The 26,781-nt window shown below is 48.2% G+C and overlaps 1 protein-coding gene across 6 annotated transcripts in view; it reads left to right on the top strand.

Moving 5' to 3' along the window:
* RTEL1 (regulator of telomere elongation helicase 1) overlaps positions 1 to 26,781 on the top strand; it is a 113,171-nt gene that overhangs the window by 62,127 nt on the left and 24,263 nt on the right. For 5 of the 6 annotated variants that reach the window (XM_088153120.1, XM_088153118.1, XM_088153117.1 and 2 more), the window contains exons 19-28: positions 702 to 742; positions 3,091 to 3,176; positions 3,288 to 3,365; positions 4,979 to 5,071; positions 6,678 to 6,755; positions 8,361 to 8,504; positions 9,420 to 9,535; positions 10,253 to 10,376; positions 10,994 to 11,150; positions 22,638 to 22,786. In XM_088153120.1, the coding sequence (XP_088009246.1) occupies positions 702 to 742; positions 3,091 to 3,176; positions 3,288 to 3,365; positions 4,979 to 5,071; positions 6,678 to 6,755; positions 8,361 to 8,504; positions 9,420 to 9,535; positions 10,253 to 10,376; positions 10,994 to 11,150; positions 22,638 to 22,786 (1,066 nt within the window). The remainder of the gene's footprint in view (positions 1 to 701; positions 743 to 3,090; positions 3,177 to 3,287; positions 3,366 to 4,978; positions 5,072 to 6,677; positions 6,756 to 8,360; positions 8,505 to 9,419; positions 9,536 to 10,252; positions 10,377 to 10,993; positions 11,151 to 22,637; positions 22,787 to 26,781) is intronic. The other variant, XM_088153119.1, reaches the window with a different exon arrangement.

The raw sequence follows: 26,781 nt of genomic DNA, 5'->3' as shown, positions 1-26,781 counted from the left end.
GAGTCCCCCCCTCCCTTTAAGCAAAGGTGCTGTTTGCTGTGATGGCAAAATATGTGCTAATTCGTAATCCGTGACTTACTGCCTCTGACTCTAAAAATGCCATTTAAATATTCTGGCCAAAGGTTGCAGATAAACCTAGGGGGATTGCTGAGTTTAAAAAAACTATTACAAATCTGTCATTGTTGTTCTTTAGTAACACCATAAGTGTTCTTTAATGCCTTGTTAATTTTATCATAGTGTTCCTCTTTACTCAGAAAGTGGACAATGGATGATTTCCTTCACGTGGAGATAAACTGTTACAGGAATCTAACAGTTCCACAGAATTTGTCCCAGAAAGTTTCTTATGAGGCAACATTCCTGATTAAGCATTATGTGAAGTTATGCCTGTGAAATTCTGACCATGCATATTCTGAATACTGCATTTTGACATATGTATTTGCTGCAAGCTGGGTTGATGGGCTCCTGCATATTTCCCCTCTCTAAGTTTTAAATAATGGCGGGATTTAATCACAACAACAACAATAATGTAAACGCTGAAGCTTGACAGTAGAGTGGAAAGTGGTTTTAAAACCATGAACCAGGCATGGAAAAGAGATTCAGTTACTTTCCTGGAAATTATTGTGGCAACTGAGCAGTATTCTTCTTCCTAACACCTGAAAGCTGTGTGCTGATGGGATTCATCATCTTCTTTTCATTTACAGATTTTCAGAAGAATGTCTGTCCTCTCTTGGGAAAACAATAGGTAAAGCAGAAAGAATCTTGCTGCAAGTCATGACTAAATGCTACAGTGAAGCTGATGGGGTTCACAGCTAAAGCAGCAGAATAAACAAGGGTTAAGGATGAGATAGCCAAGAGCAATGAAGTTGTATTCCCCATGTCTGCCACTGGTGATCCTCTGTATGCTGGTGGACCATAAAATCTGTTCCTGGATCCACTCTTGGAAAGCAGCTGTCAGTCCAGAGTACTCAAGAGGCACTTACAATTTGATGTTACATAATGCAGTTTTGTTTGTGTGTGTGTGTGTGTGCATCTCACCACATGCGCACACCCGTCCCCAAGTTATCCTTTCAAAGGCCAAGACCTAATCAGTCAGTCAACCACTTGAGCGTCTCTGTAAGATTTCAGCCTGGACACATTTTCAGTATCTTATCCTCGGTATCCTGTGTCTGGTGCAGAAATAACAGATTTCCTAATGTTGAGAGGAGTCACCTGGAAGTGACCTTAGGGCTGGAAGTGACCCTAGATGTCACCTACACCAGAGACCCACTGCAGCATCACTGAGAAATGACCGTCCAACCTCCCCACAACATAGGGCAGCCTCTTCTGCTGGCTGACAGCTTGTACTGTCAGGAAGCACCTCCTGATTTATTTGCTCACTTTAGGTGCTGCCCAACTCCCAAATGACCCCGGGCAGCTTACCATATAACAGAATAAAACAAAAAAGTAAGTAACACAGTACGAGATAAACAAGATGGAAATCTGGCCACTCGACCAAAACCAAAAACCTACCTCAAAACATATCCCACAAGGGACTCCAGCCACCCTAGTCCAAGGCATGGGAGAACACCCAGGTCTGTAAGGCTGTCCAGAATGCCAGCAGGCCGGGAGCCACGTGATGGGGGGAGGGGGGCTTCATTCCAGTCACCAGGCTCCGTGATGGAGAAGGCATGCTTTCTGAGTCCTGTAATATGGCACTGCTTAATCGAAGGGACCCGGAGCACACCAACTCTGTCAGCCTGTCCCAGCTAAGCAGAAGCCATGGGAAGTATGCAGTCCCTCAAATAACCAGGCCTCATGCTGCATAGGGCTTTATGGAGCATAACCAGCACCTGGAAGCCAACTGGTGACCAGTGCAGCCCACAAAGCAAGGGTATCACATAAGCGTACTGAGAGATGCCCATCACTATCTGTGCTGTTGCATTCTGGGGCAGTTGAAGCTTTTGGGTGGTCTTCAAGGGCAGCCCCAAGTAGAGTGCATTGCAGTAGTCAAGCTGTGAGGTGACTAGAGTGCAAGTGACTGTCTGGAGGGTCTCCGGATTCAGGAAGGGGTGCAGCTGGTGCACCAGATGGAGCCATGCAACGGCCTTGGCACAGTGGGTCCAAGAAGACCTCCAGATTGTGCACTATTCCTGAATAGGAAAGTACCACTTCATCCAGGATTAAACATGGAAAATCCCTGAATCTAGGTGGCCCTTATATCCACAGCCACCCGGTCTTGGTAGGATTGAGTTGGAATTGGTTCCTCCCCATCCAGGCCCGCACAGCCTCCAGGCTCTGGGACAGGACCTTGATGGCCTCAGTTGGCCAGCCTGAGGTGAAAAGATACGATTGGGTATCATCAGCATGTTGATGTTACTGAGCCCCAAACTGGCAGATGACCTCACCCAGCAGTTTCATGTAGATGTTGAACAGGTGGGGAGAGAGTGTTGAGCCCTGTGGCACCCCACAAAGAAGGGGCCTATGGAGCAACTTTTTGCCCCCCAACCAACACCAACTAGAATTGACTGAGGGAAGGAAGAGAACAACAGTAAGACACTGCCCATAATTCTGAACCTATGGAGCTGGTCCAGAAGGATACCATGGTTGATGGTATCAAAAGTTACTGAGAGATCAAGGAGCACAAGGATGGATGCACTACCTACATCTTGGGTCTGCTACAGGTCACCTACAAGCATAACCAAGGCTGTCTCCATACTGAAGCTGGACCAAAATGGATCTAGATAATCTGCTTCCTCCAGGGTCCTCTATAAGTATACTCTGACCACCACCTCAACAACCTTCCCTTACTGAAGACAGGATGATAGTTGTCTAAAATTATTGCATCCAAGGACAGTGTCTTGAGGAGGGGGTACACCATTGCCTCTTTCAGGGCTGGGGACATTACCCTGTCTTCAAAGAGGCCCATGCCATAGCATTCTAGGGATTCTAGGAGAAAAAGAATTGCTGAGAGATTGAGACCTTGCCTTGCTGGGAATGGCTGAGCTGTAGCAAAGTAGATCAGAAGAGGAATGCTCAAAATTATGCAAAGAATCAGAGTTAGTACTGAAGTCAGGGGAAAACTTGGTTTCAACCCACTCTGTTTTATTGCAGGTAATCTTGTCCGAATAATACCGCATGGACTCCTGGTGTTTTTCCCTTCATATCCGGTCATGGATAAAAGCCTGGAATATTGGAGAGTAGGTTTCTACTTTGGGGCACAAATTAGCCCTTAGATGATAGTGGAGTTCCCCCTATTTTTATTTTATTTTAATCTAATTTAATCTAATATTCTCTCTCTGCTCTACTAGGTACATGAATTTGTGGGAAAAATAGAAGCAGTGAAGCCAATGTTTGTAGAACCAAGACACAAAGGAACATTCACAGAGGTTGGTGAGACTTTTCATATTTTTTCCTGAGAAATTACTCTCTTCTCAGAAGCCCTGCACAGTCATTCTCTTTGAGGTTCCTTCCTAATTGATACTGTTGACTTAGTTATATTTTTATAAGCTTTACACTGAGCTTGTAAACTAAAACTGAGCTTGCTGACTAAAAAAAAAACATTTGGCCAAGAAAGATGGGAAAACACAGTGAGGAGATAGGGAAAAAAGTGGGCCAAAATATATTCATAATATTAAATTATGATAGTATAATGCTTTGCAGATTCTATAAGATTCTTGAATGTTTGTAGCCTTTTTATGTATATGGTCTTTTTATATAGTTCAACTTTTTAAATAAATTAATGGGGATATTTATATTTTTAACTGTTTTGAGGTTTTATTTTAAATGTGAACTGCCCAGAGTCACCCTCTGGGAGAGATGGGCAGCATATAAATTTAATTAATTAATTAGGGTTATGTCATCAAGGCTACTGTAAAAAAGATCCTCCCGGAACTGGTTCTTAAATGGAGATTGTTCATACACAAGATTGTGGACAGGTCCTCCTCAGTCTTCTGGATAATGTTCTTCAGTTTTACAAGGGGCTTGGGATATGGTGTTGTGGAGAGATTCCGTTTCCTTTATCCAGGTGGTTGATGTTGCAGACATGGTCCTGTAACTTGAGCCGTCACCTTTTTGGTTTCCCTGGTGAGATAAATAGGCCAGACAAAGTTCCTGATAACATATTCTCCTGCCTGCATCATGCTGTATTTCCTTGTTAATGATTCTTGGTCTTTCTTGTTGTAGAACAGGACTACTCAGTGGCACTTAATAAGTCGGGTAAAAACCTGCCAGGTCTGTTTGGCTAACATGCTAGGTTTCGTTCATGTTAAACCTCAGTTTTTTGGGTGTGTGTTTTATGCATCTTATGCAGACCCAGCCTGTTTGGTTGATTGTGACTCAGTGAATTGTGCAAACCCAGCCAATGGGTTAATGCAGTAATCAAGTTAGGCATAGCCAACGTGTGGCCCACCAGTCTGGAGGCAGCCCACCAAAGGGTTCATGCTTTGAGGAATCAGCTGCTGCGTAATTATTTGTGGGAAAGACAGGATTAGTAAAGATGAGCTAGAGAAACTATTTTCACTTCATTGAGAGTAAAGGCAACTGACCTTCTGGAACAAGGAAAGAGCTATGCAGTTCCTTCCGGCAGTCTTTGACCTTCCTGGGTGAGCAGCCAAGGGGAACTTTCTGTCTTCCTTTACTGAGCACAACTGGGCCAGCCTGGGGAATTTCTTCTAGCATCTAGAAGAAAGCAGCACTAACATGAAGTGATCAGTTATCATGAATGCTAGCAAGTCTTGGTTTAAAAGATGAGGTGTGAAAATCTCCCAAGATCTCAGAGAAGATACTAAGGCAGCTCCTTGAGAAATGTTTCTGGGCCACATTTTTACAGGCCGTGCAAATGCAGCTGTTTGCTGCAACAAAAGGTCTAGAGCTCTGGATTGGTCTAAAAGAGGGAATATGGCCTGCCAAAGCCCTGTCTTATGTCCACCCATCTCATTTTTTGTGCTTTGCTGGCCTGCTTGTTCTTATTCGTGAGGCTGCACTATGTGTTTTATTAAAGCTTGAACCTGGAGTCAGCTATATCACAAGTATCCAGGAATCATCTGTGTTATGGCTTACCAAACTATGCATCTTTTCCACATATCCAGAAAAGGTATGGGACTAGTATCCTAAAGCATGGCCCCTCTCCTATACACCACATGTCAGACAGAAAGGAGAACTTTCCGATTGTGGTTGTGGAATTTTTTAAACCACTACTGACATTTAGTTATTTCCCCCTTCTGTCATAGTTAGACATTATAGCTAGGTGGCAACCCTTGGGCAGGAGTCTTGACTTTTGGGAGGACTGCATGCAGCCTTACATCACCCCTGAAATACACTGATGAACAGCAACTTTGCAACTTTCCTTTTAAGGCAGATTCCCAGTGACTGTTAGGAAAAACTACCTAATGGTACGACAGGGAACAAATAGCTTGCCAGGGCAGTGGGTTCCCCTTCTTTGCATGTGTTCAAGTAGAGGCTGGACAGCCCTCAGTCTGGAACGCTTGAATTTAGATTCCTGCACTGAGCGGGGGGGGGAAGCTAGATGGGTTTAAGGCCCCTTCTAACTCCCAGAACCTGATTTAAAAAATCAGACTTGGCATGCTGCAAAGCAAAGGGGCCCATTCCCACAGCTAGTTTAACCCACTTTCCTCCTGTTTGTGAAGCAGCATGGCTGTATGTCAGCAAGTGCTATCAGTAAGCTAACAGCAGTACATGGAACATTTCTTGATAAGCATAAATCAGAGGGTGCAGTACTCCTTTTCAAGCAGAAGATAGGTAGCCCTTTGTCTGGGACACTTTAATTTGTATTTCTCCACAGAACAGCAGCTTGGGCTCAAGGGCCTCTTACAGATATACAAACTCCAGGACTGTAGGATCCAGTCTGGTACAGTATTTTTACTAAATCCCTGAGATTGGGTAGTATTTAATTAGAATTTCAAAAAGAGAGAAGGGTGCTGCTTAAATATATCCAGGGCTTTGCTTTTATTACTTGAAGTGAGTTCCTAGCCTTTTCGTGCAAAAATTCATTCCTGGCTTCTCCCCAGTTTTTCATTTTTTTCCAACACAGAAAAAAGACAGAGGGCTTCTTGTTGCTGGTACAATCAGTTACTTCTATTACATTGCTTCTGATGGAGCAATTTAAGAGGAAATGGTGTTTCCTAAATGCTTCCACAAGAACAAAGCAAATTTTGAAATAAAATATCTTCCTTCATCTGTACTTAGAGGAATATACACATCCATAACTCTTTAGACAGTTAATGATGCTGAAATTCCAGTTAGACTGACTGGAAAGTACAGTGTGTATCTGACATTACTTTGTTGTCCACATGCCTACTGATCATCACCATCTCTATTAATCCAGACTGAGTCATCAGTGAATTCTCAGTTCTTCAATGAGATCACCAATTTCTTCTTTCCTAATTCATGCATGTCATTTATTTGCATCTAAAGCACTAAATAATTACATATGTTTTGCTTTGAACATAACTTGCCAAAACATAATGGACACAAGTGCTTAAGGATGCTTTGTTTTATCTTCCGTGGAAACAGATGTCATTCAGTACCTGCATGAAAATGTCTGCAGACATCTTCCAATAAGAGATGGCTCCCTTTATTTAATTACACATGAAACAGGATTCTGAAATTATCACTTATATATTATTGCTAGTTAAAAGTGCTGTCTGTTTATATTTGAATTCATCTAGTTTCTCTCCTAGGTTATAGATGCCTATTATGAAAAGATTGCCTGCCCTAAATCAAATGGTGCTATTTTCTTTGCTGTATGCCGGGGAAAGGTATGTATTGTCCAAATTGAAATGTTGGGATGCATTGAACACCACAAGGTTAAAAGAAAAGAAAGCAATTCAACCAAACATGCCTGGGTTTATGGGTTTATAGTTAAATATAGAATAAACTGAACAGATCAGATGCAGCTGCTTTAAGAAGTTGACTCCTTATAGCAGGTGCATCTTTTTTCAGTCTTAAACAAAAGCCTGAAAAAAAAGCCCAGCTATTTTAAAAAGGTCCTGTGCTTATGCTCCAACGCATTCTGAAGCACCTCTTCTTTTTTCTTTTTTTTCGTCCAGTGGATCCTTTTTGTCCTTTATAAACACATTTTGTCCAAAAACAATTTCCAGCACTCCTGAAATAGTATGCTAACATTATGCATGGGATTTGTGAACAAACTGACAAGCTTATCATGGACTGAAAAACTCATTTTTCCTATCTTGTTTTGAGAAGCTGATAGAATGAATCACCGAGGTGATTGGCAGTTTCCCTTACTCATTCATTTTAGTAGGAACTCATTGGACAACATATAATTGGGCACCATATAATGTCCAGGAGAGGAAAACTGATTCTATAATTGTTAAGGAGTCATAGGAGAGTTAAATTCTGGCATTTTTGCACCACAGCTGAGGGGCAGTTGTCATCTTGTACCAAAGAGAGGTACACAAAACAAAAAATGTGTTTTGTTTCAAACCTGCAACAAACGCATCGCCTAACCATTCCCAATCAGCGTGGCACATCACATCAGCGCATCCCTCCACCCAGTCTTCCCAGTTTGCTCCCTGCTCTTGTCTCCTCTGCTGCTGCCACCAGTGTCCTTGGCTTTCTCCCACTGTCCTGTCCTCCCAGCACTTCTGACCTGAGCAGCCATGATTTAGTCTGTATCAGGAATAAGACACTATTGAAGCTAAACTTGCATGTTTCACTTTGGGCACAAACCTCTCAAGATCAGCTAGTTTGTGCAGGGAATGCTTTTTTTATTAGTTATTTTTCAATTCCTTGTGGTTGCCACTAGTTTTTTAATACAGTTCCTGGCCTAGTTCAAAATCCAGTATTGTAAAGCTCTAGACCGAGAGCAGTGTATATTCAAGCTATACAGTCAATGTACAGTCAGTGTGAACCTATGTTCTATAGCAGTGTTTTTCAACCTTGGCGACTATAAGATGTGTGGACCCAGAATTCCCCAGCCCACGTACTAGATGAACCTTTTCTAGAACAGTGTTTCTCAACCTCGGCCACTTTAAGATGCATGGACTTAACTCGCTGTGCTGGCTGGGGAATTCTGGGAGTAGAAGTCCCCGCATCTTAAAGTGGCTGAGGTTGAGAAACATCACTCTCTCATATGCATTGGAAGTCTTCCTCCCTTCTGATTCCCAACAGAGGGAAAGAAGGATAAAGGCTCAAAACAGTTGTTGACCCTTTTGGATGGCAGGGTTGCCTTGGTCTCTGCAGAACACCTTGAGTCCTTGAAAGTGGACAAAGGTAAGCTGCCGCACTATCTGTCTTCAAGGAAAAACTGAATACACGATACAGTATGAGGCAGCACCTTGATTCTTGCAGACATTTGTCCTTCATAGGGACCTGTGTTGACAAAACACATTATATGTCTTCAGGCTAGCGAAGGTTTGGACTTTGCTGATAAGAATGGACGAGGCGTCATCATCACAGGCCTTCCGTTCCCCCCTCGCATGGACCCCAGGATCATTTTAAAGATGCAGTTCTTGGATGAAATGAGGGCAAAAGATGTTGGTGGGCAGGTAAGGAGAGAGACATTGCTTTGATAGTAGAGATGTGCAAAACGTTTCAAGGGTGACATGTTCTGATTCCAAAACATTCCATCTTGACCTTGTAACAGGCTCGTTTGACTCCATCGGAAGTATCCTGCATGCTTTTTAGTTGTTAAGGTTAAATTGTGGTCATTCTTCTTGCCTTTTTTATGGATTTCCATCCTGATTTCTTGGGCTACAGGCATTGTTGCTAAATGTTTTCTAAACAGACTTAACTGAGCTCACAAACATGCTAACTTGCCATTGTTAATGTCAGGCCTAGCCCAAGGAACTCCAAGAGACCATGTAAATTCAGTCCAGCAATGTTTATTAGCTACCACCTCTAGCAAGAATCTTCCCAGACTGAAACCCCAGCTCCCAAGTAATGCCAGCCACAACATTGTGAATTCCTCAGGGAGGTGCCAGTCTCTTATCTCTCCCTCTCGCCTCAGGAGACGAAAGAAAATGTTTTTCTCCCCTAGTCTGGCCTTCATAATTCCATTCCATCACAGTTAAACAAATGTGAAACAGAAATTCTTGTTTTCTCCTTCAAATACTATAGAAGCCTACCAGTAAATCCTGGTCTTCTCATCTGTCTCCAATTTAGAAGGAATGATGCACAGATCAAATACACGATGCTTCTTCATGCTACTAGATTTAACTGGGGAATTCATTTGGATAGCTGTTTAGGTAATTTCCCAGAACTGGGACTGCAGCTTGATCCCCTCTCCCCTGCTCTGACCAACTGCAGATTATGATACTGACCAGGATGTTATTGTAAGATGGGGCAGGGATAAAATTTTTATACCTATGTTTGGTCTTTTTCTGGTTTTTTTTTAAAGGCTGGGAATGAAAAAGAAAACACAATAATCTAAAACAGAGCTGTATTCTTTTCACCATATTTAGTATTTGTCTGGAAACAGCTGGTACAAACAGCAGGCTTCTCGTGCAGTGAACCAGGCTATTGGAAGAGTTATCCGACATCGGCAAGATTATGGTGCCATTTTCCTCTGCGACCATAGGTGACCTTCCCTTCCACTAGAATTTTGTACCATTAATGTTACTTCTTTTTTCACATCTAGTGAATATAGGGATCAATAATGTTTTTACTCAAGGGAAGAGCCATGTTGAAGATCCTTCTGTAGGGCAGATGAGGATGGAAAAAGGGATTTTGTGAAGAAGATTAGGAAGTGGTAGGAAAAGAATGGGAAACACATGCCTTCTCTTACCAAGCAAATTGGAAGCCTACATCTTCCACTTTCAAAAGCACTACACTCTGAAAATTTAGCAATGCTTAAAAGGAGCCAACTGAATAGACTCCATATCTGGGGTACTACGCCTAATGCCATTTTAATGCTTGAAGCTTTGCTTGCTCGTTTACTTTGCTTATGTACCACCAAATATAAATGGCTCACAACAGTTTATAATAATAATTATAAAACTTTAGTTATCCTGTGAATTCTCCTCTGTGCTTTAAACAGCTTTTGAATCTCTCCTAGGTTTGCCATTTCAGCTCTTGAAGTAAGAAAAGGCATAAGACAGTAGATTTACTCTTTTAAGATTTTTGTAATATTTTGTAAATACAGGTTTAAAAGTGCTTCCTTTTATCAATGGCAGTTGCATAGTGCAAAGCCCTCAGCTAATCCCACTACCTTTCTAGAATATTTTGGGAATATATCCTGAGGTTTGGAAATAATCTTTTTTGTCGGGGCTGACTACTAGTTTTTAATTCCCAACAGGTTCATGAATACTGATACAAGAGCCCAGTTGCCTTCCTGGGTCCGCCCTTACATTAAAATTTATGAAAACTTTGGACATGCAATCAGGGATGTTTCTCAATTCTTCCGTAGCGTACAACAGTGTGTAAGTATAAAACAACTACCTGTGGGGGAAAAAGTCTCCAACTTATCTGAGGCTATGTTACAAGTGGTATTTCAGACATTTAAAGAAGTTACCTGCAACTTCTTTTGGAATCTTGAGACAGTTTCAGGTCAGCATATACATACATACATACAGGTGGGAGCCTGTCACATCTGAGGGGGAGAGCATCCCAGGACAGGTTCTACCATACAGAAACCCTGACTTGGAATAGCCACTAGGTGGCCCTGGGCAGCTGTCGGCATACAGTATTCAGAAATAGAAAGATTTCTGTTTCTAAAAAACGAGAGGGAAAATTGCAAAGATCACACCAAATATCTGTCTGTTAAAATATACAGACCGTAGATTTCTGGACTGAACCCCTTTTCAGAGCTTCTTGAGCTCCTTGCCCCATCGCAGTTGCCAAAACTTACAGCAACCGCAAACTCCCCCCAGAATCCAGGGGAGAACAGAAAACCCTGGCTTAGCTAATGCGTGATGTAGCATCATCCATTTGGCATTGTTGTCCCCGTTACTGGCACCTTCCCCCAAAATATTAAGTGTGACTATTGGCCACTAAAGAATTGTCTCCCTCTACTGTGACGCTCCTCATTTCTGTGCAGATGCCACCTCCTGCTCCTTGTCTTCCCTCTTCTACCATCGCTGCAGAAGAAAATGATTCCCCATCTCCATCTTTTGTCCCACACAAGCAGTTCCCGGCTGGGGCAAAAGCCAACGTTCTGGATGATCACGTTCCTAGTCTGAAAAGGAAGCGAGTGGGTAAGTGAGTTCCTTTTCTTAACGTGTTAAAAGAGGGAACGTGTGTTTTTTGAAAACTTCTATATATCTTGTTATTAAGCTGCTCCTTCCTGAAGTATATTCTCGTCTTCTGATTCTTCTGGACTCTGGCAAAAGGACAGTTCTCCTTCTTCTCTCCACCAGGATTGATTCAGTGGCCAAAGCGGGGATGTGGCAGAATGTCTAAAAGGCACAGGCCAACCGAAAGAAGGCCAAGCCCAGAGCACCAGAGTATAAGATATGCCCCGTTCGACAAGAGAAACTCCCGTGACATGTGCGGTTCACAAAAGAGGTTTACTCAAGCGTAACGTAACAGTTACAAACAAAGCCAGGACTGGCTTGGCACATTTACATTGCTCATTTATACTTCTCCCCTTCCCGCGTTTTCGCCCCACAATCGCATCACCGCTGCGGATTATCAGCAACCCAATAATCCTCCTTAAGTGTCCAGAATGGCAGGTTCGGCCCAGGTCCCATTGTCCTTGATTGGTTGCCCCCTCCAGCATGGGTTGGTTCCCTTGGGGTCCTCCAGTTACATGCAAAACCCGAGGCTTCTGGATGACGCGGTGATCTCGCTTCGCTGCCCGCGGCCCCGCTCGTTGTTAGCTCACACCGCTTATTAATGTAAATTCAAAGCTTCCGCTTTGCGGTTTTCCCGTTTGGCTAGGCGCAGGTGGACCATTAATCAACCGTGCTTTCAGTTCCTCTTTTCCTCGGCTAGCAGCCGGTAGCGGAGTTAGCACGGCGTGGCGGCGAGCTTTCCTCGAAGCGCTGTGCCGGCCGAACCTGACATACCGCCCCCCTGAAAATAGACCCCCCTTTTTTTATTTTGGCTTCCCGGGGTATCTGTTGTAAAAGTCCCGCACTAGGTTCGGCACTTTTACATGGGCTTTGCTTACCCATTCACTGTGGGACTTGGGGAAATGTTTCCACTGCACCAGCAGCTAGACCTGTCCTTTGTGCCTCCTTGTGTCCAGTATCTGTTTAACCTCGAAGTGCTGCTCCCTGCCGACCATGATGGGTGCTGGTGCTGCCTCTGCCTTGTGCCAGGCATTCCCCAGCTGGTACAGCTTCAATAAGCTGCAGTGGAACACCGGGTGGATCTTCCCGAGGCTTTTGGAGAGTGTTAGCCTGACGCTTACCGGATTGATGATCTCCGCGATGGGAAACGGCCCCACGAACCTCGGGCTGAGCTTCTTTGAAGCCTGGTGCGTCTTCAGGTTTTTTGTCGATAAATACATCTGGTCCCCCACCTTCCACTGCCACTCGGGGGGCCTCTTGCAGTCCACGTATTTTTTGTATTCGGCTTTGGCTCCTTGCAGCACCGCGTGCGCCGCCTGCCTCGTGGCGTCTATTTGGGCAAACCAGGAGTCCAAAGAGTCTATTCGGGATGCCGGCTGAGGCAATTCCGGCATGGGAACAAAGTCTCACCTGGTGGCCACTTTGAATGGGGAGAAGCCGGTGCTTTTGTGGACAGTGTTGTTGTAGGCTACTTCCGCGAACGGCAGTAGCTCCGCCCAATCATCCTGCTGGTGCCCCACGTAGCACTGCAGGTACTGCTCAAGCCCCCCGTTCAGGCATTCCGTGGCTCCGTCCGTCTGCAGGTGCGCCGCGGAGGAAAGGGCTTGCTGCGTTCCTACCCGCTTCAGGAACTCCCTCCAGAACCGCGCGATGAAGTTGCCGCCCCGATCACTGACGATCCGTCAGGCCGCGCCGTGCAGCCGGTAGATGTGCTGCACGAACAGCCTCGCCAACCTTTCTGCCGTGGGGATTTGCCGGCAAGCTACAAAGTACGCTTGTTTGGAGAACAAGTCCGTGATTACCCAAATGGCGGTCTTCCCCTTGCTCTCCGGTAGCTCCACTATGAAATCCATGGCGATCTCTTGCCATGGGCCATTGGGGTCCGCCACCGACTGGAGTAGCCCCCTAGGCTTGCCTTTGCCCCCCTTCGCCGTTGCGCACACTGGGCAACTCCCCGAGTATGCTTCCACGTCCTTCCGGAGCGTTGGCCACCAGAACTGCCGCCGAATTAAATGGAGCGTTTTCACGAAGCCGTAATGCCCCGCGCTCCGGCTGTCATGGGCTCTTTCCATAACCCCCCGCCGGCACTCTTTGGGCACGTACAGCTTCCCCTCATGCCACCACAAATCCCCTTGGCTGGTTAACGCGTCCCGGTTTTGCTTGAGCCAGGTGTCCCACTCCGCCGCTTCCACAAACCTCTGCTTTACCTCAGGCGCCGCGTCCTGCAGCTCTCTCTTGGTCTGGCTCCCAGTGACAGCCTTTGCAGCCAGCCTGCCGGTGGGGATGATGAAGTCCACGATTTCCTCTCGCAGGCTGGCGTGCTGGGGCATGCAAGACAGCCCGTCTGCCAGGAAATTCCTCTTCCTGGGGATGTGTTTTAGGGTGAAGTTGAATCTCCCAAAGTATTGGGACCAATGCGCCTGTTTGGGGGATAGCCTCCGCGGGGCTTTTAGGGCCTCGAGGTTCTTGTGGTCCGTCCACACCTTGAACGGCTCGGCTGCCCCCTCCAATAAGTGCCTCCACGTGGCTAGGGCCCACTTGACCGCATATGCCTCTTTCTCCTACACCATCCACCTTCTCTCCATCTCGGTGAATTTGCGGGAGGTGTAGGTGCATGGGTGGAGGGGCCCCTCCGGACCAGGCTGTACAGGACCGCCCCCATTGCCATGTCCAACACATCTACTTGGATGATGAATTGCCGATCCGGATTGGGGTGGCGTAGGATCGGCTCCGCCGTGAACCGCCACTTTAAGTCCTCAAACGCCCCCTGGCATTCTGCGGTCCATGTGAGCGCCATGCTGGGTTTGGGAGGTTTCCCGTTGTCCTTGGTTTTTAACAAGTCTGTTAAGGGGAGAGCAACTTGGGTGAAGTTCGGGATGAACTGTCTGTAGAAGTTCGCAAATCCCAAGAAGCTTTGGAGTTGCCTCCGGGTCCGCAGCGCTTCCCAGCCCAGGACATCCTTCACTTTCGCCGGGTCCATCTCGATCTTCCAGCTGGATATACGGTAGCCGAGGTAGTCTAGCTGCTCCCAGTGAAACTCGCATTTCGAGAGTTTTGCGTACAGCTGCGCCTTCAACAGTCTCTGGAGCACTGTGCGCACCAGTTTCATGTGCTCCATCAGGGTCTCGGTGTAGATTAGGATGTTGTCCAGGTAGACCAGGATGCCCCAGAAGAGTAGGTCGTACAGTACCTCGTTTATTAGCTGCACAAACACCCCCGGGGCCCCTTTTAATCCGAACGGCATCACGGAAAATTGGTAGCTTCCAAGCGGGGTATTAAACACGGTCTTCCATTCATCTCCTGTGCAGATCCTAACCCTGAAATATACTTCACGCAAGTCCAGTTTTGTGAACACCCTCCCCTTGGATAGGTGCGATAGCAGGTCCTTCATCAAGGGAGGGGGTAGTTGTACTCGGTGCTGATTGCGTTCAGCCCCTGGTAGTCCACGCACATCCGGAGCGAGCCGTCCTTCTCCTGGAATAGTACCGGGGCCGCTAGCGGTGACTGCGGGTTGGATGAATCCCCACGTAAGGTTTTTGTCTATAAACTCCCGAAGGGCACCCATCTCCTTCATCGATAGGGAGTACATTTTCGGCTTGGGCAGCTCAATGACGCAGTCACTGGGTCTGTGTGGTGGGAGCTGGTCGGATTCCTCCTTGCCGAATGCCGCCGTCAGGCTCCGGTATTGCCTCGGAATGCCACCGGTCGCCGTGGTTTCTCCTGGTCCTGACCCGTGCTCTGCCGCAGTCCCGCTGGCTGCCGTCGCCTGCATATGCCTCAGTATCGCAACTGACCCTCGGGTTTCCGGAACCGCTGTTACTGCTGCCGCCGCCCGGGTTCCTACCTCGGTCTGCTCCTGCCTCGCCTCCCCATGCCTCGGATCCTCCGTCTGCCCGCTTGCGGCCGCGCTTCCAATCATCACCACTTGCCGGCCCTCCTGCCCTCACGTTTCCCTGGCTCCTCGTCCTTGAACCACACTGCCTCCGCCGTCCAGTCGACACGCGGGTTCTGCCGCCGCAGCCGCGCCAAGCCGAGCACCACCATATAGTCGGCGATCGGGACCACCACGAACCTCAGTTCTTCTCGGTGACTCCCGATCGTCATTTGGACCGGCTCGGTGTAGCACTGATCCGGCTCTCCCCCCAGCTAGCGAGCCGTCTAGCTGGCTGAATGCGATGGGCTCTCGGAGCGGTTGTAGCTGCAGGCCGAGCCCTGAGACTACAGCTGGGTGCATCAGGCAATGCATGCAGCCTGAGTCCAGCAGCGCCCGCAGCTGCGCCTCCCCTCCGGACCTCACCCCCCAGATGCGTATTCTCATCTGAAAGAGGGGGCAGTCCTCATCACCAATTGGGTCCGCGCGTCTCAGCTCCCCTGCTCGCACTGGGACGCCGTTCAGTGCGAGCGCTCCCCATTTCCCGTCGGCTCCGATTCCTCCCCAGAAGACGCCGTCTAAGGGGTCGACCACCCCAGCTGGCCTCGTTCGGTCACCGCTGCCACTGCACTCTTCCGCGGTTGATCGCCCGCCCGCTTCCTGAAGGGACGCGGTGGCTTGTCCTCGGGACGGGGTGGGGCTCCTTCCCACTCCGTCGGGCATTACGCCGCCCGGTGGCCTCATCCGCCACACCTGAAGCATAGGTTCGGGGCTTTAGTTGCCTCTCGCCCTCCTGCGGGCTGTCCCCGGCTGCTCTGCCTCTCCTCTGGGGGTCTCTCCCTCGGCCGGTCTTTCGCCTGGTCCCGCCTCCTCGTGCTCTGTTAGATCTGCCGCCACACCGACTCTGCCATCCCAGCCAGCCAGATCCAATCCTTCACTGTGGACGGGTCATCCTGACCCAGCGCCTGTTCCAGGATCTCCGGATTGAGCCCCCTCTTAAAATACTTCACCCTCAGGGACTCCGGCCAGTCTGTGAGTTTTTCCACCAACCTCCGGAATTCCAGTGCGTACTCGGCCACAGACTTATCCTGCTGCCCAAACTGCAGGATGTCATCCTCAGCCCACTTGGTGCTCAATGTGTCGAACCTGTTCCGGAGCGCCTGCATGAAGTCCGGGAAACTCCTCAGTTCCGCCGCGTTGGCATCATACAGTCCGATCACCCACCTGGCCGCTTGGCCGTCCAGCAGCTTGGCCACATAGGAGACTCTGTCCTCGTCCTTAGTGAATAGGTGACCCTCCCCCCCTCTGCATGAAACTCCGGACACGCGTCAAGAAGTGGGGCAGCTGCTCGGGATCCCCCAGAACTTCCCGGTTATGCTTCGAAGCCTCAAGGCGTCTGCCGCCCATTGGTCCATCGACCGGGGCACCGACACCGGTGCCGGCTGGGGTACTGGGCTGCCACCCCTGTTGCGCGTGTCATCGCTCGCCGCCGGCGGACCCGCTCCCACCAGTAAGGTTTGGAGCATCGCCTGCATGGAGTCTAGGCGGTGCTCGACTCTCGCCTCCAGCCGGGCGAATTTCTCCTCCCATTCGTGGTTCTAGGCCCCCGAGCCTCGAGTCATCGTGACCCCCGAGCTTTCGGGCCCCTGATTCACACACATCGACCACCACTCCAGCGCTGGGTTCCCGGCCCCGGCCGCCGTCCTGTCGCTCCAGGGTGGCTCTGCCATCGCCTCCGCGAGTCCGGGTTCCTCATGCTCCAGCTGACCACGGATTCCTCGTCGCTGCCCATGCCTGTGGTTGAAAAAGAGAAGCGCTCCTCGATGGTACCGGGTAGCATTAGTGGTGAGTCCTGGCTTTATGTAACATATGCCCCGTTTGACAAGAGAAATTCCCGTGACACGTGTAGCTCACAAAAGAGGTTTACTCAAGCATAACGTAACAGTTACAAACAAAGCCAGGACTGGCTTGGCACATTTACATTGCTCATTTATACTTCTCCCCTTCCCGCGTTTTCGCCCCACGATCGCGTTACCACTGCAGATTATCAGCAACCCAATAATCCCCCTTAAGTGTCCAGAATGGCAGGTTCGGCCCGGGTCCCATTGTCCTTGATTGGTTGCCCCCTCCGGCGTGGGTTGGTTCCCTTGGGGTCTTCCAGTTACGTGCAAAACCCGAGGCTTCTGGATTGCGCTGTGATCTTGCTTCGCTGCCCGCGGCCCCGCTCATTGTTAGCTTGCACCACTTATCAGTGTAAATTCAAAGCTTCCGCTTTGCAGTTTTCCCGTTTGGCTAGGCGCAGGTGGACCATTAATCAACCGCGCTTTCAGTTCCTCTTTCCCTTGGCTAGCAGCTGGTAGCAGAGTTAGCATGGCGTGGTGGCGAGCTTTCCTCAAAGCGCCGTGCCGGCCGAACCTGACACAGAGCACACAGAAAATCTGGAAGGCTGCCTTCTTTGCAGGCAGCAGCTCTAGTCTCACCTAAGTCCCTCATTTTTTTTAATCTTCTTGTGTCCTGCTACACTACCCATTCATTTGCCCAGAGATCTGCCAGCGTTGTAGGCCTGGTGTACCCTTTCCATGAAAAGGTCCCAGCATGGTTCGTGGCAGCTCCAACAGCAGGATCCTGGGTGGGGGGCGATGCAAAAGAACTTAGCTGCAGGAAGCCAGGGGGGTGAGGCTCAAAAAAGTCCAGGGGGTGGCCACACGATCAAAGCATACAACACACACAAAGGATGATCAGTTGATGCCTCTTGATTTCTTTACCCACACTCGTAGGCATCCTAGCCTGAATCCTTGGAAAATGCCTCTCCCATCCAGGGTAGACAGAACAAGCTGGATGGATGAAGACCAAAGATAATATTCACTCTCCCTGATTGTAACTGCCACCCCACCCCCCAAAATGGAATTAAATCAATATGGTTAAACCACTTCCAAATCAGTCTGGATTAAGCTGTCTTGGGACAATATGGGTTTTCTTTTCTTTGAACAACCTAAATGGAGAAGAAGAATCTTTGTGTCTGCCTCCTGTGTGAAGACAACTGGAGTTGTGCCAACCTTCTCTTTCTTTGTCCTTTTCCAAAGGGAAAAAAACTCTCCTTTTCCTTTTAATAGCTCAATATTCATGGTCACTGCCTTTTCCAAAAAAAAGAAAATAGACTAAAATTCACCTTTTCTAATCCTGGATAGCACTGTAGACTATGCATGACTCAGAAAGAATTCAAAGTTGTCAGTAAAAGGAAACTATTTGAAGGAGATTAAATTGTGGAAAGAAATGTTGCTTTGCACTACCTCCTGATTTCACCACTGGTTTTCTTTTCAACACCTGCCACTGTTTCTTCCTTCTCAGCTTTGCCATAGTGCCGCTCCCCTTAGTTGGTATTGCTTCCGCTGGTTTTCATGATGATGCTGTTGTATGCATGTTGCCATTTATGTCTTTGTGTTTTTATCTAATGACGACTCTGTGCATTTGCTTGTACAAGTTGGCTTTTATCCAGCTGTTTCATTTGGCTTTTTTATTCACTGAGAGTTTAGTCTTTTATTTTCTGGGACCTCCTCCAACAGATGAAACATTCCTGGCTTTCAGCCCCATTAATTTATACTGTTGCATGGGACACATTGGAATAAACATAAAGTCGTTCCATTTGTATCTCTCATAATTGTGTGTCTGCTGCTTATTAATGTCTCTTTAAAGGAGTGCTATTGTTTGGACCCCCAGCTCAGCAGTTAGATGCAAAAGGTCATCAAGTCATGAGAGCCAGGTTGGTCTAGTGGTGAAGGCTCCAGGCTAGAAACCAGGAGATTGTGAGTTCTAGTCCTCCCTTAGGCATGAAAACTGGCTGGGTGACTCGGGCCAGTCATTCTCTCAGCCCAACTCACCTCACAGGGTTGTTGTTGTGGGGAAAGTAGGAGGAGGAAGAAGTATTAGGTATGTTCGTCGGCTTGAATTACTTATAAAAATAATAAAGGCAGGATAAAAAAAATCTAAATCTAAAAAAGTCATTCTACAGGTCTTTGGGGCAATAGATACTGTTTTTACCTTAATTGATTTTTGTCATGTTGTAATTTACTTTTGGTCTTATGAAGGCCCTGGCCTCCAGCTGCTGCTGCTTAATGCCAGGTCGGTTAACAACAAGGCCCCCTTCATATGTGACTTGTTCACCAAGGGGGGGCAGACCTGGCATGCATTACTGAGACCTGGCTGGGGGCCGGGGGGGTGCCCCTCTCGGAAATGTGCCCAGCTGGGTTCACGGTGTGGCACCAGCCAAGATGCCAGAGCAGGGGAGATGGAGTGGCTGTTGTCATCCAGGAATCTCTGGTAGCCTCCAGGGGCATTGCTCCACATGTTTCTGGCTGTGAGACACTGTTCTTTAGGTTGGGTTCCCACGAACAGTTGGGAGTTCTGCTACTGTACCAGCCTCCCTGCTGTGTGGCAGCCTCCCTGCTTGAGCTGCTGGAGGCCATCTTGGGGCTGGTGGTGGTGTTCCCCAGGCTTATGGTTCTGGGGGACTTCAACCTGCCAGCCCTGGGACGGTCCTCGGAGGTGCCTCAGGAGTTCATGGCTAGCATGGCAGCCATGGGTCTGTCTCAAATTGTGCAGGACCCAACCCGAGATAGTGGCCACATGCCGGATTTGGTCTTCTTGTCGGAGCAATGGCAAAGTGATCTGAGGGGAGATTTAGAGGTTTCCCTGTTGTCATGGTCAGATCACGTTCTGGTGACCCTGAGTTTCTCCTATGCCATCCCTCTCTGCAGGGAGGCAGGACCCATGCAAGTGGTCCACCCCCAGTGCCTGATGGACCTGTCAGAGTTTCAGAGGGAGCTGGGGGGTATTCCCGTGGATCTGCTGCACGGTCCAGCGGAGGCCTTGGCTGCTGCCTGGAATAGGGAGGCGGCCGGGGCCTTGGACAGGATCACGCCTATGCAACCTCTTGTGCCACATCAGCCCTGACACTCCCCGTGGTTTATGGAGGAGTTGAGGGTGCTGAAGAGGGTCAAGAGATGTCTAGAGCGCCACTGGAGGGAGACAAAGACCAAATCCAACCGAACACAGGTTAGAGCTGCTATCAAGGCCTACATTGTGGCGATAAGAGCGGCGAAGCGCCAATACTTCGCCGCTCTTATCACGATTGCAGAATGCCACCTGGCAGCCCTGTTCAGGATCACTAGGGCCCTCCTTGGTAAGGGGGATGTGGGGGTTCATTTGCAAGGCCATGCAGAGGAATTTTTGGAGCATCTGCAGGACAAAGTCGCTCAGATTCATTCCAAGTTAGACTCCGAGCGTGGGGCAGGGTCTGGGGAGATACCGGGGGACCATTCTTACCCAGTTATCTGGGAACAGTTTGATCCTGTTGATCCTAAAGAAGTGGACAGGATCCTGGGGACTGTGAAGGCCAGCCACCACTTGCCATCTTGACCCATGCCCCTCCTGGCTGGTGACAGCAGCTCAGGAGGTGATATGTGGTTGGATCCAGGCAATGGTTAATACATCCTTGCAGGAGTGAGTGTTTCCTGCTGCTTTTAAGGAGGCATCGGTGCACCCTTTCCTCAAGAAACCCTCCCTGGATCCTACTGTACTGGACAATTTTCATCCAGTCTCCCACCTCCCCTTTTTGGGGAAGCTGGTTGAGAAAGTGTTGGCATCACAGCTCCAAAGGGTTCTGGAGGAAACAGATTATCTGGATCCTTTCCAGTCAAGTTTCAGGCCCGGTTATGGAACAGAAACGGCACTGGTCGCACTTATGGATGACCTCTGGCGGGAGCGGGATGGTGGAAGTGCGGCCATCCTTGCTCTCCTTGATCTCTCAGTGGCTTTCAATACTGTTGACCATGGTATCCTGTTGGGACGACTCAGGGAATTGGGGGTGGGTGGCACAGTCTTGTGCTGGTTCACCTCCTTTCTTCAGGGCCGATCCCAATTGTTGCTGATAGGAAGCGAGAGGTCCCATCCTCAGCCCCTCGTCTGTGGGGTGCTCCAAGGTTTGGTTCTCTCTCTGCTCCTTTTCAACATCTATATGAAACCACTGGGTGAGATCATCCGTCATCATGGGATGAGGTATCATCAGTATGCTGATGATACTCAGTTATATATCTCCATCCCAGGTGAGGTAAGTGATGCTGTGACAACCCTTTCGCGGTGCCTGGAGGCTGTAAGGGTCTGGATGGGGAACAACAGGCTCCAGCTGAACCCTGGTAAGACGGAGTGGCTGTGAGTTAATGGCTCCTTTGTATCTGGGACTTTGTCATCTTTGGTGCTGGATGGGGTGGCGCTGCCCCAGACAGACCCAGTGCGTAATCTGGGGGTCCTCCTAGACTCACGGCTCCTGTTCGAAGAGCAGGTGGCAGCCGTGGCAAGGAGGGCCTTTGCACAACTTCGGGTTGTGCATCAGTTACGCCCTTTCCTGGATCAGGACGCCCTTTGAACAGTCACTCATGCCCTTGTTATCTCGCGCTCTACGTGGGGCTACCCTTGAAGAGTATCCGGAGGCTACAGCTGGTCCAGAATTTATTTATTTATTTATTTATTTAATTTCTCCCCGCCCATCTCCCCCCAGTGGGGGACTCTGGGCAGCTCACACAAAACATTAAAACCACAAATACATCCCCATGCTTGACGCAGCTGCGTAGGCTATTTTTGGAGCCCCAGGAAGGGCCCATGTAACGCCATTGCTCTGTGAGCTGCATTGGGTACCAGTTTGCTTCCGGGTCCAATTCACGGTGTTGGTTATCACCTTTAAAGCCCTACATGGCATGGGGCCAGGTTACCTAAGGGACCGCCTCTCCCCTATGGCTTCAACCCGTCCCACCTGATCACACAGAGGGCATGCTTCAGACCCCCTCGGTAAAAGAACTCCAATTAGTGGGGTCTAGAAGGTGGGCCTTCTCTGCGGTAGCCCCCACTCTTTGGAATATTCCATCCCTCACTCCTGGCCTTCCGGAGGGCTTTGAACACCTGGCTCTGCCACTTGGCCTGGGGTGGGGAGGGAAGACATCAAGTGTGGGGATGGCTAGCCCCATAGAGGCCTGCTGTCTTCAGCCCCAGATCCTTCATCTTCTTGGAGTCTCTTTTTCTTTTTTAGTAATGTTTTATTTAAATTTTTATGTTTTATGTATTTATGGTTTTAATGTTTTGTGTGAGCCGCCCAGAGTCCCCCATTGCGGGGAGATGGGCGGGGAGAAATTTAATAAATAAATAAATAAATAAGTATAAATAAATAAATAAATAAATGGATATATTGAATTTTGTGGTTTACTGTTGTAAACTATTGGGACTCACAAGGGTCATCAATATATAAATGTAATAAATAATTAACGGAATAATGCAACAAAGCTTTTATAGACTGGATACGACTAGCAATCCACTCCAACACATTTGGTCAGCTGTTGAGGAAAAAAATAGATTTCTTAGAGAATACTTATTCACACTAGGGAAAAAGCAGTCTTAATTCTAAGATTCTTCAAATATATTCTCAGTGGGACACACTAGATCTCCTACTCTTTCTCTTCCTGTCATTTAATGGAACAGAAAGAAACAAAGTTGTTCAGCAGGTGTTTTTCAGGTCCTGTTTCTCATCTCAGATAACGGAGTGGCCAGCGTGTGCCTGGACTATGAGCAGGGTCCATCCTCTTCCAGAAGGCAGCCTGCGGGCCTCTTGGATGCTCTGGAGTGCAACGATAGAAGCTGTCATGAAACGGACAAGGAGGAATGCTTGCCTGGGGAGGAAAAGGTGTGCACATGCGATGGAGTGACGAGCAGAGCTCACTTAGGGCTCCATTTATTTAAAATTGCTTTGATGTTGATGGCAATGAAGTAAACATAAGCTTCCTCCTGCTCTTAATTTTCCATTTCTGTTCTCACAAAGATATTCACGCTTTAAAGGCTCTCTCGGAAGATCCTGAGGGTAACTTTGGATTGACAGTCAGGTTCTCTTTTCATACTTTCTAAGACTCCACTGCTGCTTGTTGAGACTGGCTCTGGCTGTTATTGGTTGGGAACATCACTTGTGTATTGGAGAAAACAAAATAAAGCCATGGATTTGCTCCAGTCAAGGTCTGCTCCTGATGCCTACTTGAGCTCACATGCCGGGTGGGACGGGTCGATGTAATGGGGCCAAGGTGGTTCCTCAGGTAATGCCATGAAGGGCTTTAAAGGCCATAACCCCCTTGAATTGGACCCAGAAGCAGACCGGCACCCAATGCAGCTCGCGCAGTAGAGGTGTTACATGTGCAGTCCTAGAGGCGCCCATAACTGCCCGCGTCGCCGCATTCTGCACCAGCTGTAGCTTCTGGACACTCTTCAAGGGTAGCCCCATGTAGAGCGCATTGCAGTAGTCTATCTGGGAGATAACAAGGGTGTGAGTGACTGTTCGCAAGGCATCCCGATCCAGGAAAGGGCGTAACTGGTGCACAACCCGAAGCTGTGCAAAGGCCCTCCTGGCCACGGCTGCCACCTGCTCTTTGAGCAGGAGCCGTGAGTCTAGGAGGACCCCCAGATTACGCACTGGGTCTGTCTGGGGCAGCGCCACCCCATCCAGCACCAAAGATGACAAAGTCCCGGATACAGAGGAGCCATTAACCCACAGCCACTCCATCTTGCCAGGGTTCAGCTGAAGCCTGTTGCTCCCCATCCAGACCCCGACAGCCTCCAGGCACCGTGAAAGAACATCCACAGCGTCACTTAATTCACCTGGGACGGAGATGTATAACTGCGTATCATCAGCATACTGATCACACCTCATCCTGTGGTGACGAATAATCTCACCCAGTGGTTTCATGTAGATATTAGATATGCCCCAGACAGACCCGGTGCGCAATCTGGGGGTCCTCCTGGACTCACAACTCCTGCTTGAAGAGCAGGGGGCAGTCATGGCTAGGAGGGCCTTTGCACAGCTTCATGTTGTGCGCCAGTTGCGCCCATTCTTAGATCAGAGGGACCTAATCACTGTCACGCATGCCCTGGTCACCTCCCGTTTGGATTTCTGTAATGCGCTCTACATGGGGCTGCCCTTGAAGAGTATCCGGAAGCTTCAGCTAGTGCAAAATGCAGCGGCGCGGGCGGTTATGTGTGCCCCTAGGGTGGTACACGTTACACCTCTGCTCCGCAAGCTGCACTGGTTGCCAGTTTGCTTCTGGGTCCAATTCAAGGTGCTGGTTTTGACCTTTAAAGCCCTTCGTGGCATGGGGCCGGGTTACCTGAGGGACTGCCTCTCCCCGATTACATCTGCCCATGCCATCAGATCTGGCAGAGAAGGCATGCTGCGTGTCTGCTAGAGAATTCCATTTGGCGGGTCCCAGGAGGCGGGCCTTCTCTGCCATGGCACCTGCCTTGTGGAATCTTCTCCCCCCGGAAGTGAGATTAGCTCCATCCCTCTTAACATTCCGCAAGTCCCTCAAGACCTGGCTACGTCACCAGGCCTGGGGCTCCCAGGAGACCGGGGAGATTTTGCAATGGCTCCCTTATTAATTCCATCCCCTCCTGTTTTGTGTGTTTTTACAGTTTTTTATGTGTAATTGTTTGTATGTATTTATTTTTTTAATTATTGTACGCTGCCCAGAGTCACCCGGTGTGAGGTGGGCGGCTATATAAATATGATTAATAAAATAAAAATAAATATTAAAAAGGAGCGGAGAGAGTACTGAGCCCTGTAGTTTGGAAAGTTTGGAAAGATCTAGAAGCTGCATTAAATAAATCAAATGTTTTTTTTTTGAAAAAATCTATAGTTGTCTTCCATTTGATTGAAGATACAGATGAAACTCGAAAAATTAGAATATCATGCAAATGTTCATTTATGTTAGTAAGGCAACTCAAAAGGTGAAACCAATATATGAGATAAACGCATTACATGCAAAGCGAGATATGTCAAGCCTTACTTTGGTATAATTGTGATGATTATGGCGTACAGCTTATGAAAACCCCAACTTCACAGTCTCAGAAAATTAGAATATTACATGACATCAATAACACAAGGATTGGAAATAGAACAATATCGGACCTCTGCAAAGTATAAGCATGCATATGTACTCAGTACTTGGTTTGGGCCCCTTTTGCAGCAATGACTGCCGCAATGCGGCGTGGCATGGATGCTATCAGCCTGTGGCACTGCTGAGGTGTTATGGAAGACCAGGATGCTTCAATAGCGGCCTTCAGCTCCGCTGCATTGTTCAGTCTCATGTCCCTCATCTTTCTCTTGGCAATGCCCCATAGATTCTCTATGGGGTTCAGGTCAGCCGAGTTTGCTGGCCAATCAAGCACAGTAATCCCATGGTCATTGAACCAGGTTTTGGTACTTTTGGCAGTGTGGGCAGGTGCCAAGTCCTGCTGGAAAATGAAGTCAGCATCCCCATAAAGCTCGTCTGCGGAAGGGAGCATGAAGTGCTCCACAACCTCCTGGTAGACGGCTGCATTGACCCTGGACTTAATGAAGCACAGTGGACCAACACTAGCAGATGACATGGCTCCCCAAATCAACACAGACTGTGGAAACTTCACACTGGACTTCACGCATCGTGCATTGTGTGCCTCTCCATTCTTCCTCCAGACTCTGGGTCCTTGGTTCCCAAATGAGGTGCAAAAGTTGCTCTCATCAGAAAAGAGGACTTTGGACCACTGGGTAACAGACCAGTACTTTTTTTCTGTAGCCCAGGTAAGACGCTTCTGACGTTGTTTGTTGTTCAGGAGTGGCTTGACAAGAGGAATACGACATTTGAAGCCCATGTCCAGGATCCATCTGTGTGTGGTGGCTCTTGATGCACTAACTCCAGCCTCAGTCCACTCCTTGTGAAAGTCCCCAACACTTTTGAATGGCCTTTTCCTGAGAATCCTCTCCAGGCTGCGGTCATCCCTGCTGCTTGTGCACCTTTTTCTACCACACTTTTCCATCCCACATAACCTTCTATTGATGTGCTTTGATACAGCACTTTGGGAACATCCAACTTCTTTTGCAATTACCTTTGGGGGCTTTCCCTCCTTATGGAGGGTGTCAGTGATGGTTTTTTGCACAACTGTCAGGTCAGCAGTCTTTCCCATGCTTGTGATTCCTACTGAACCAGCCTGAGAGACCATTTAAAGGCTCAGGAACCCTTTGCAGGTGTTATGGATTCATTAGCTGATTAGAGTGGGACATTTTGAGCCTAGAATATTGAACCTTTTCACACTATTCTAATTTTCTCAGATTGTGAATTTGGGGTTTTCATAAGCTGTACGCCATAATCATCACAATTACCGTATTTTTCCGACAATAAGACGCCCCCATGTACAAGACCCCCACTTTTCCAGCCCAAAATTTAAAAATCAATATTTTAAAGATAGTGCAGAACACATTTTTATTTAGTAATTAGTTAACATTTACCTGATACACTCGGTGGGAGGAGGTCCAAACCGTCTCTGCAGCTCTATTTCCAGGCTCTTTTTCATAACTGATTATATTCAAGCACGAATGAAACTGTGGATAGCTTGTCTCTGCAATCAGCCTTCCTCTAATTGGTTTGTTCAGCATCAGCTGACGTCAGTTACATCAGGCTTGTGATTGGAGGAAGTCCGTTTGGGAGACAAGCTATTTCACTCGTGATTGGAGGCTAGCAACAGGAGGAAGCCTGTCTGCAGGGACAAAGTATGGGCAGTTTTGCCACCGTGCGGTTCTCTCCTCGGCTGACTTCCTTGAATAAGACGCCCTTCAATTTTTAGGGTAAGGATTTTAGAAAAAAGTATTGTCTTATAGTCGGA

Source organism: Python bivittatus, unplaced genomic scaffold, assembly GCF_059951505.1.
Source record: "Python bivittatus isolate LINGU-HERP-01145 unplaced genomic scaffold, Pbiv_v1 ctg000700_np1212, whole genome shotgun sequence".
Taxonomy (NCBI): domain Eukaryota; kingdom Metazoa; phylum Chordata; class Lepidosauria; order Squamata; family Pythonidae; genus Python; species Python bivittatus.
Note: the sequence above shows the minus strand (reverse complement) of the source record. Positions and strands in the feature narration are given on the sequence as shown.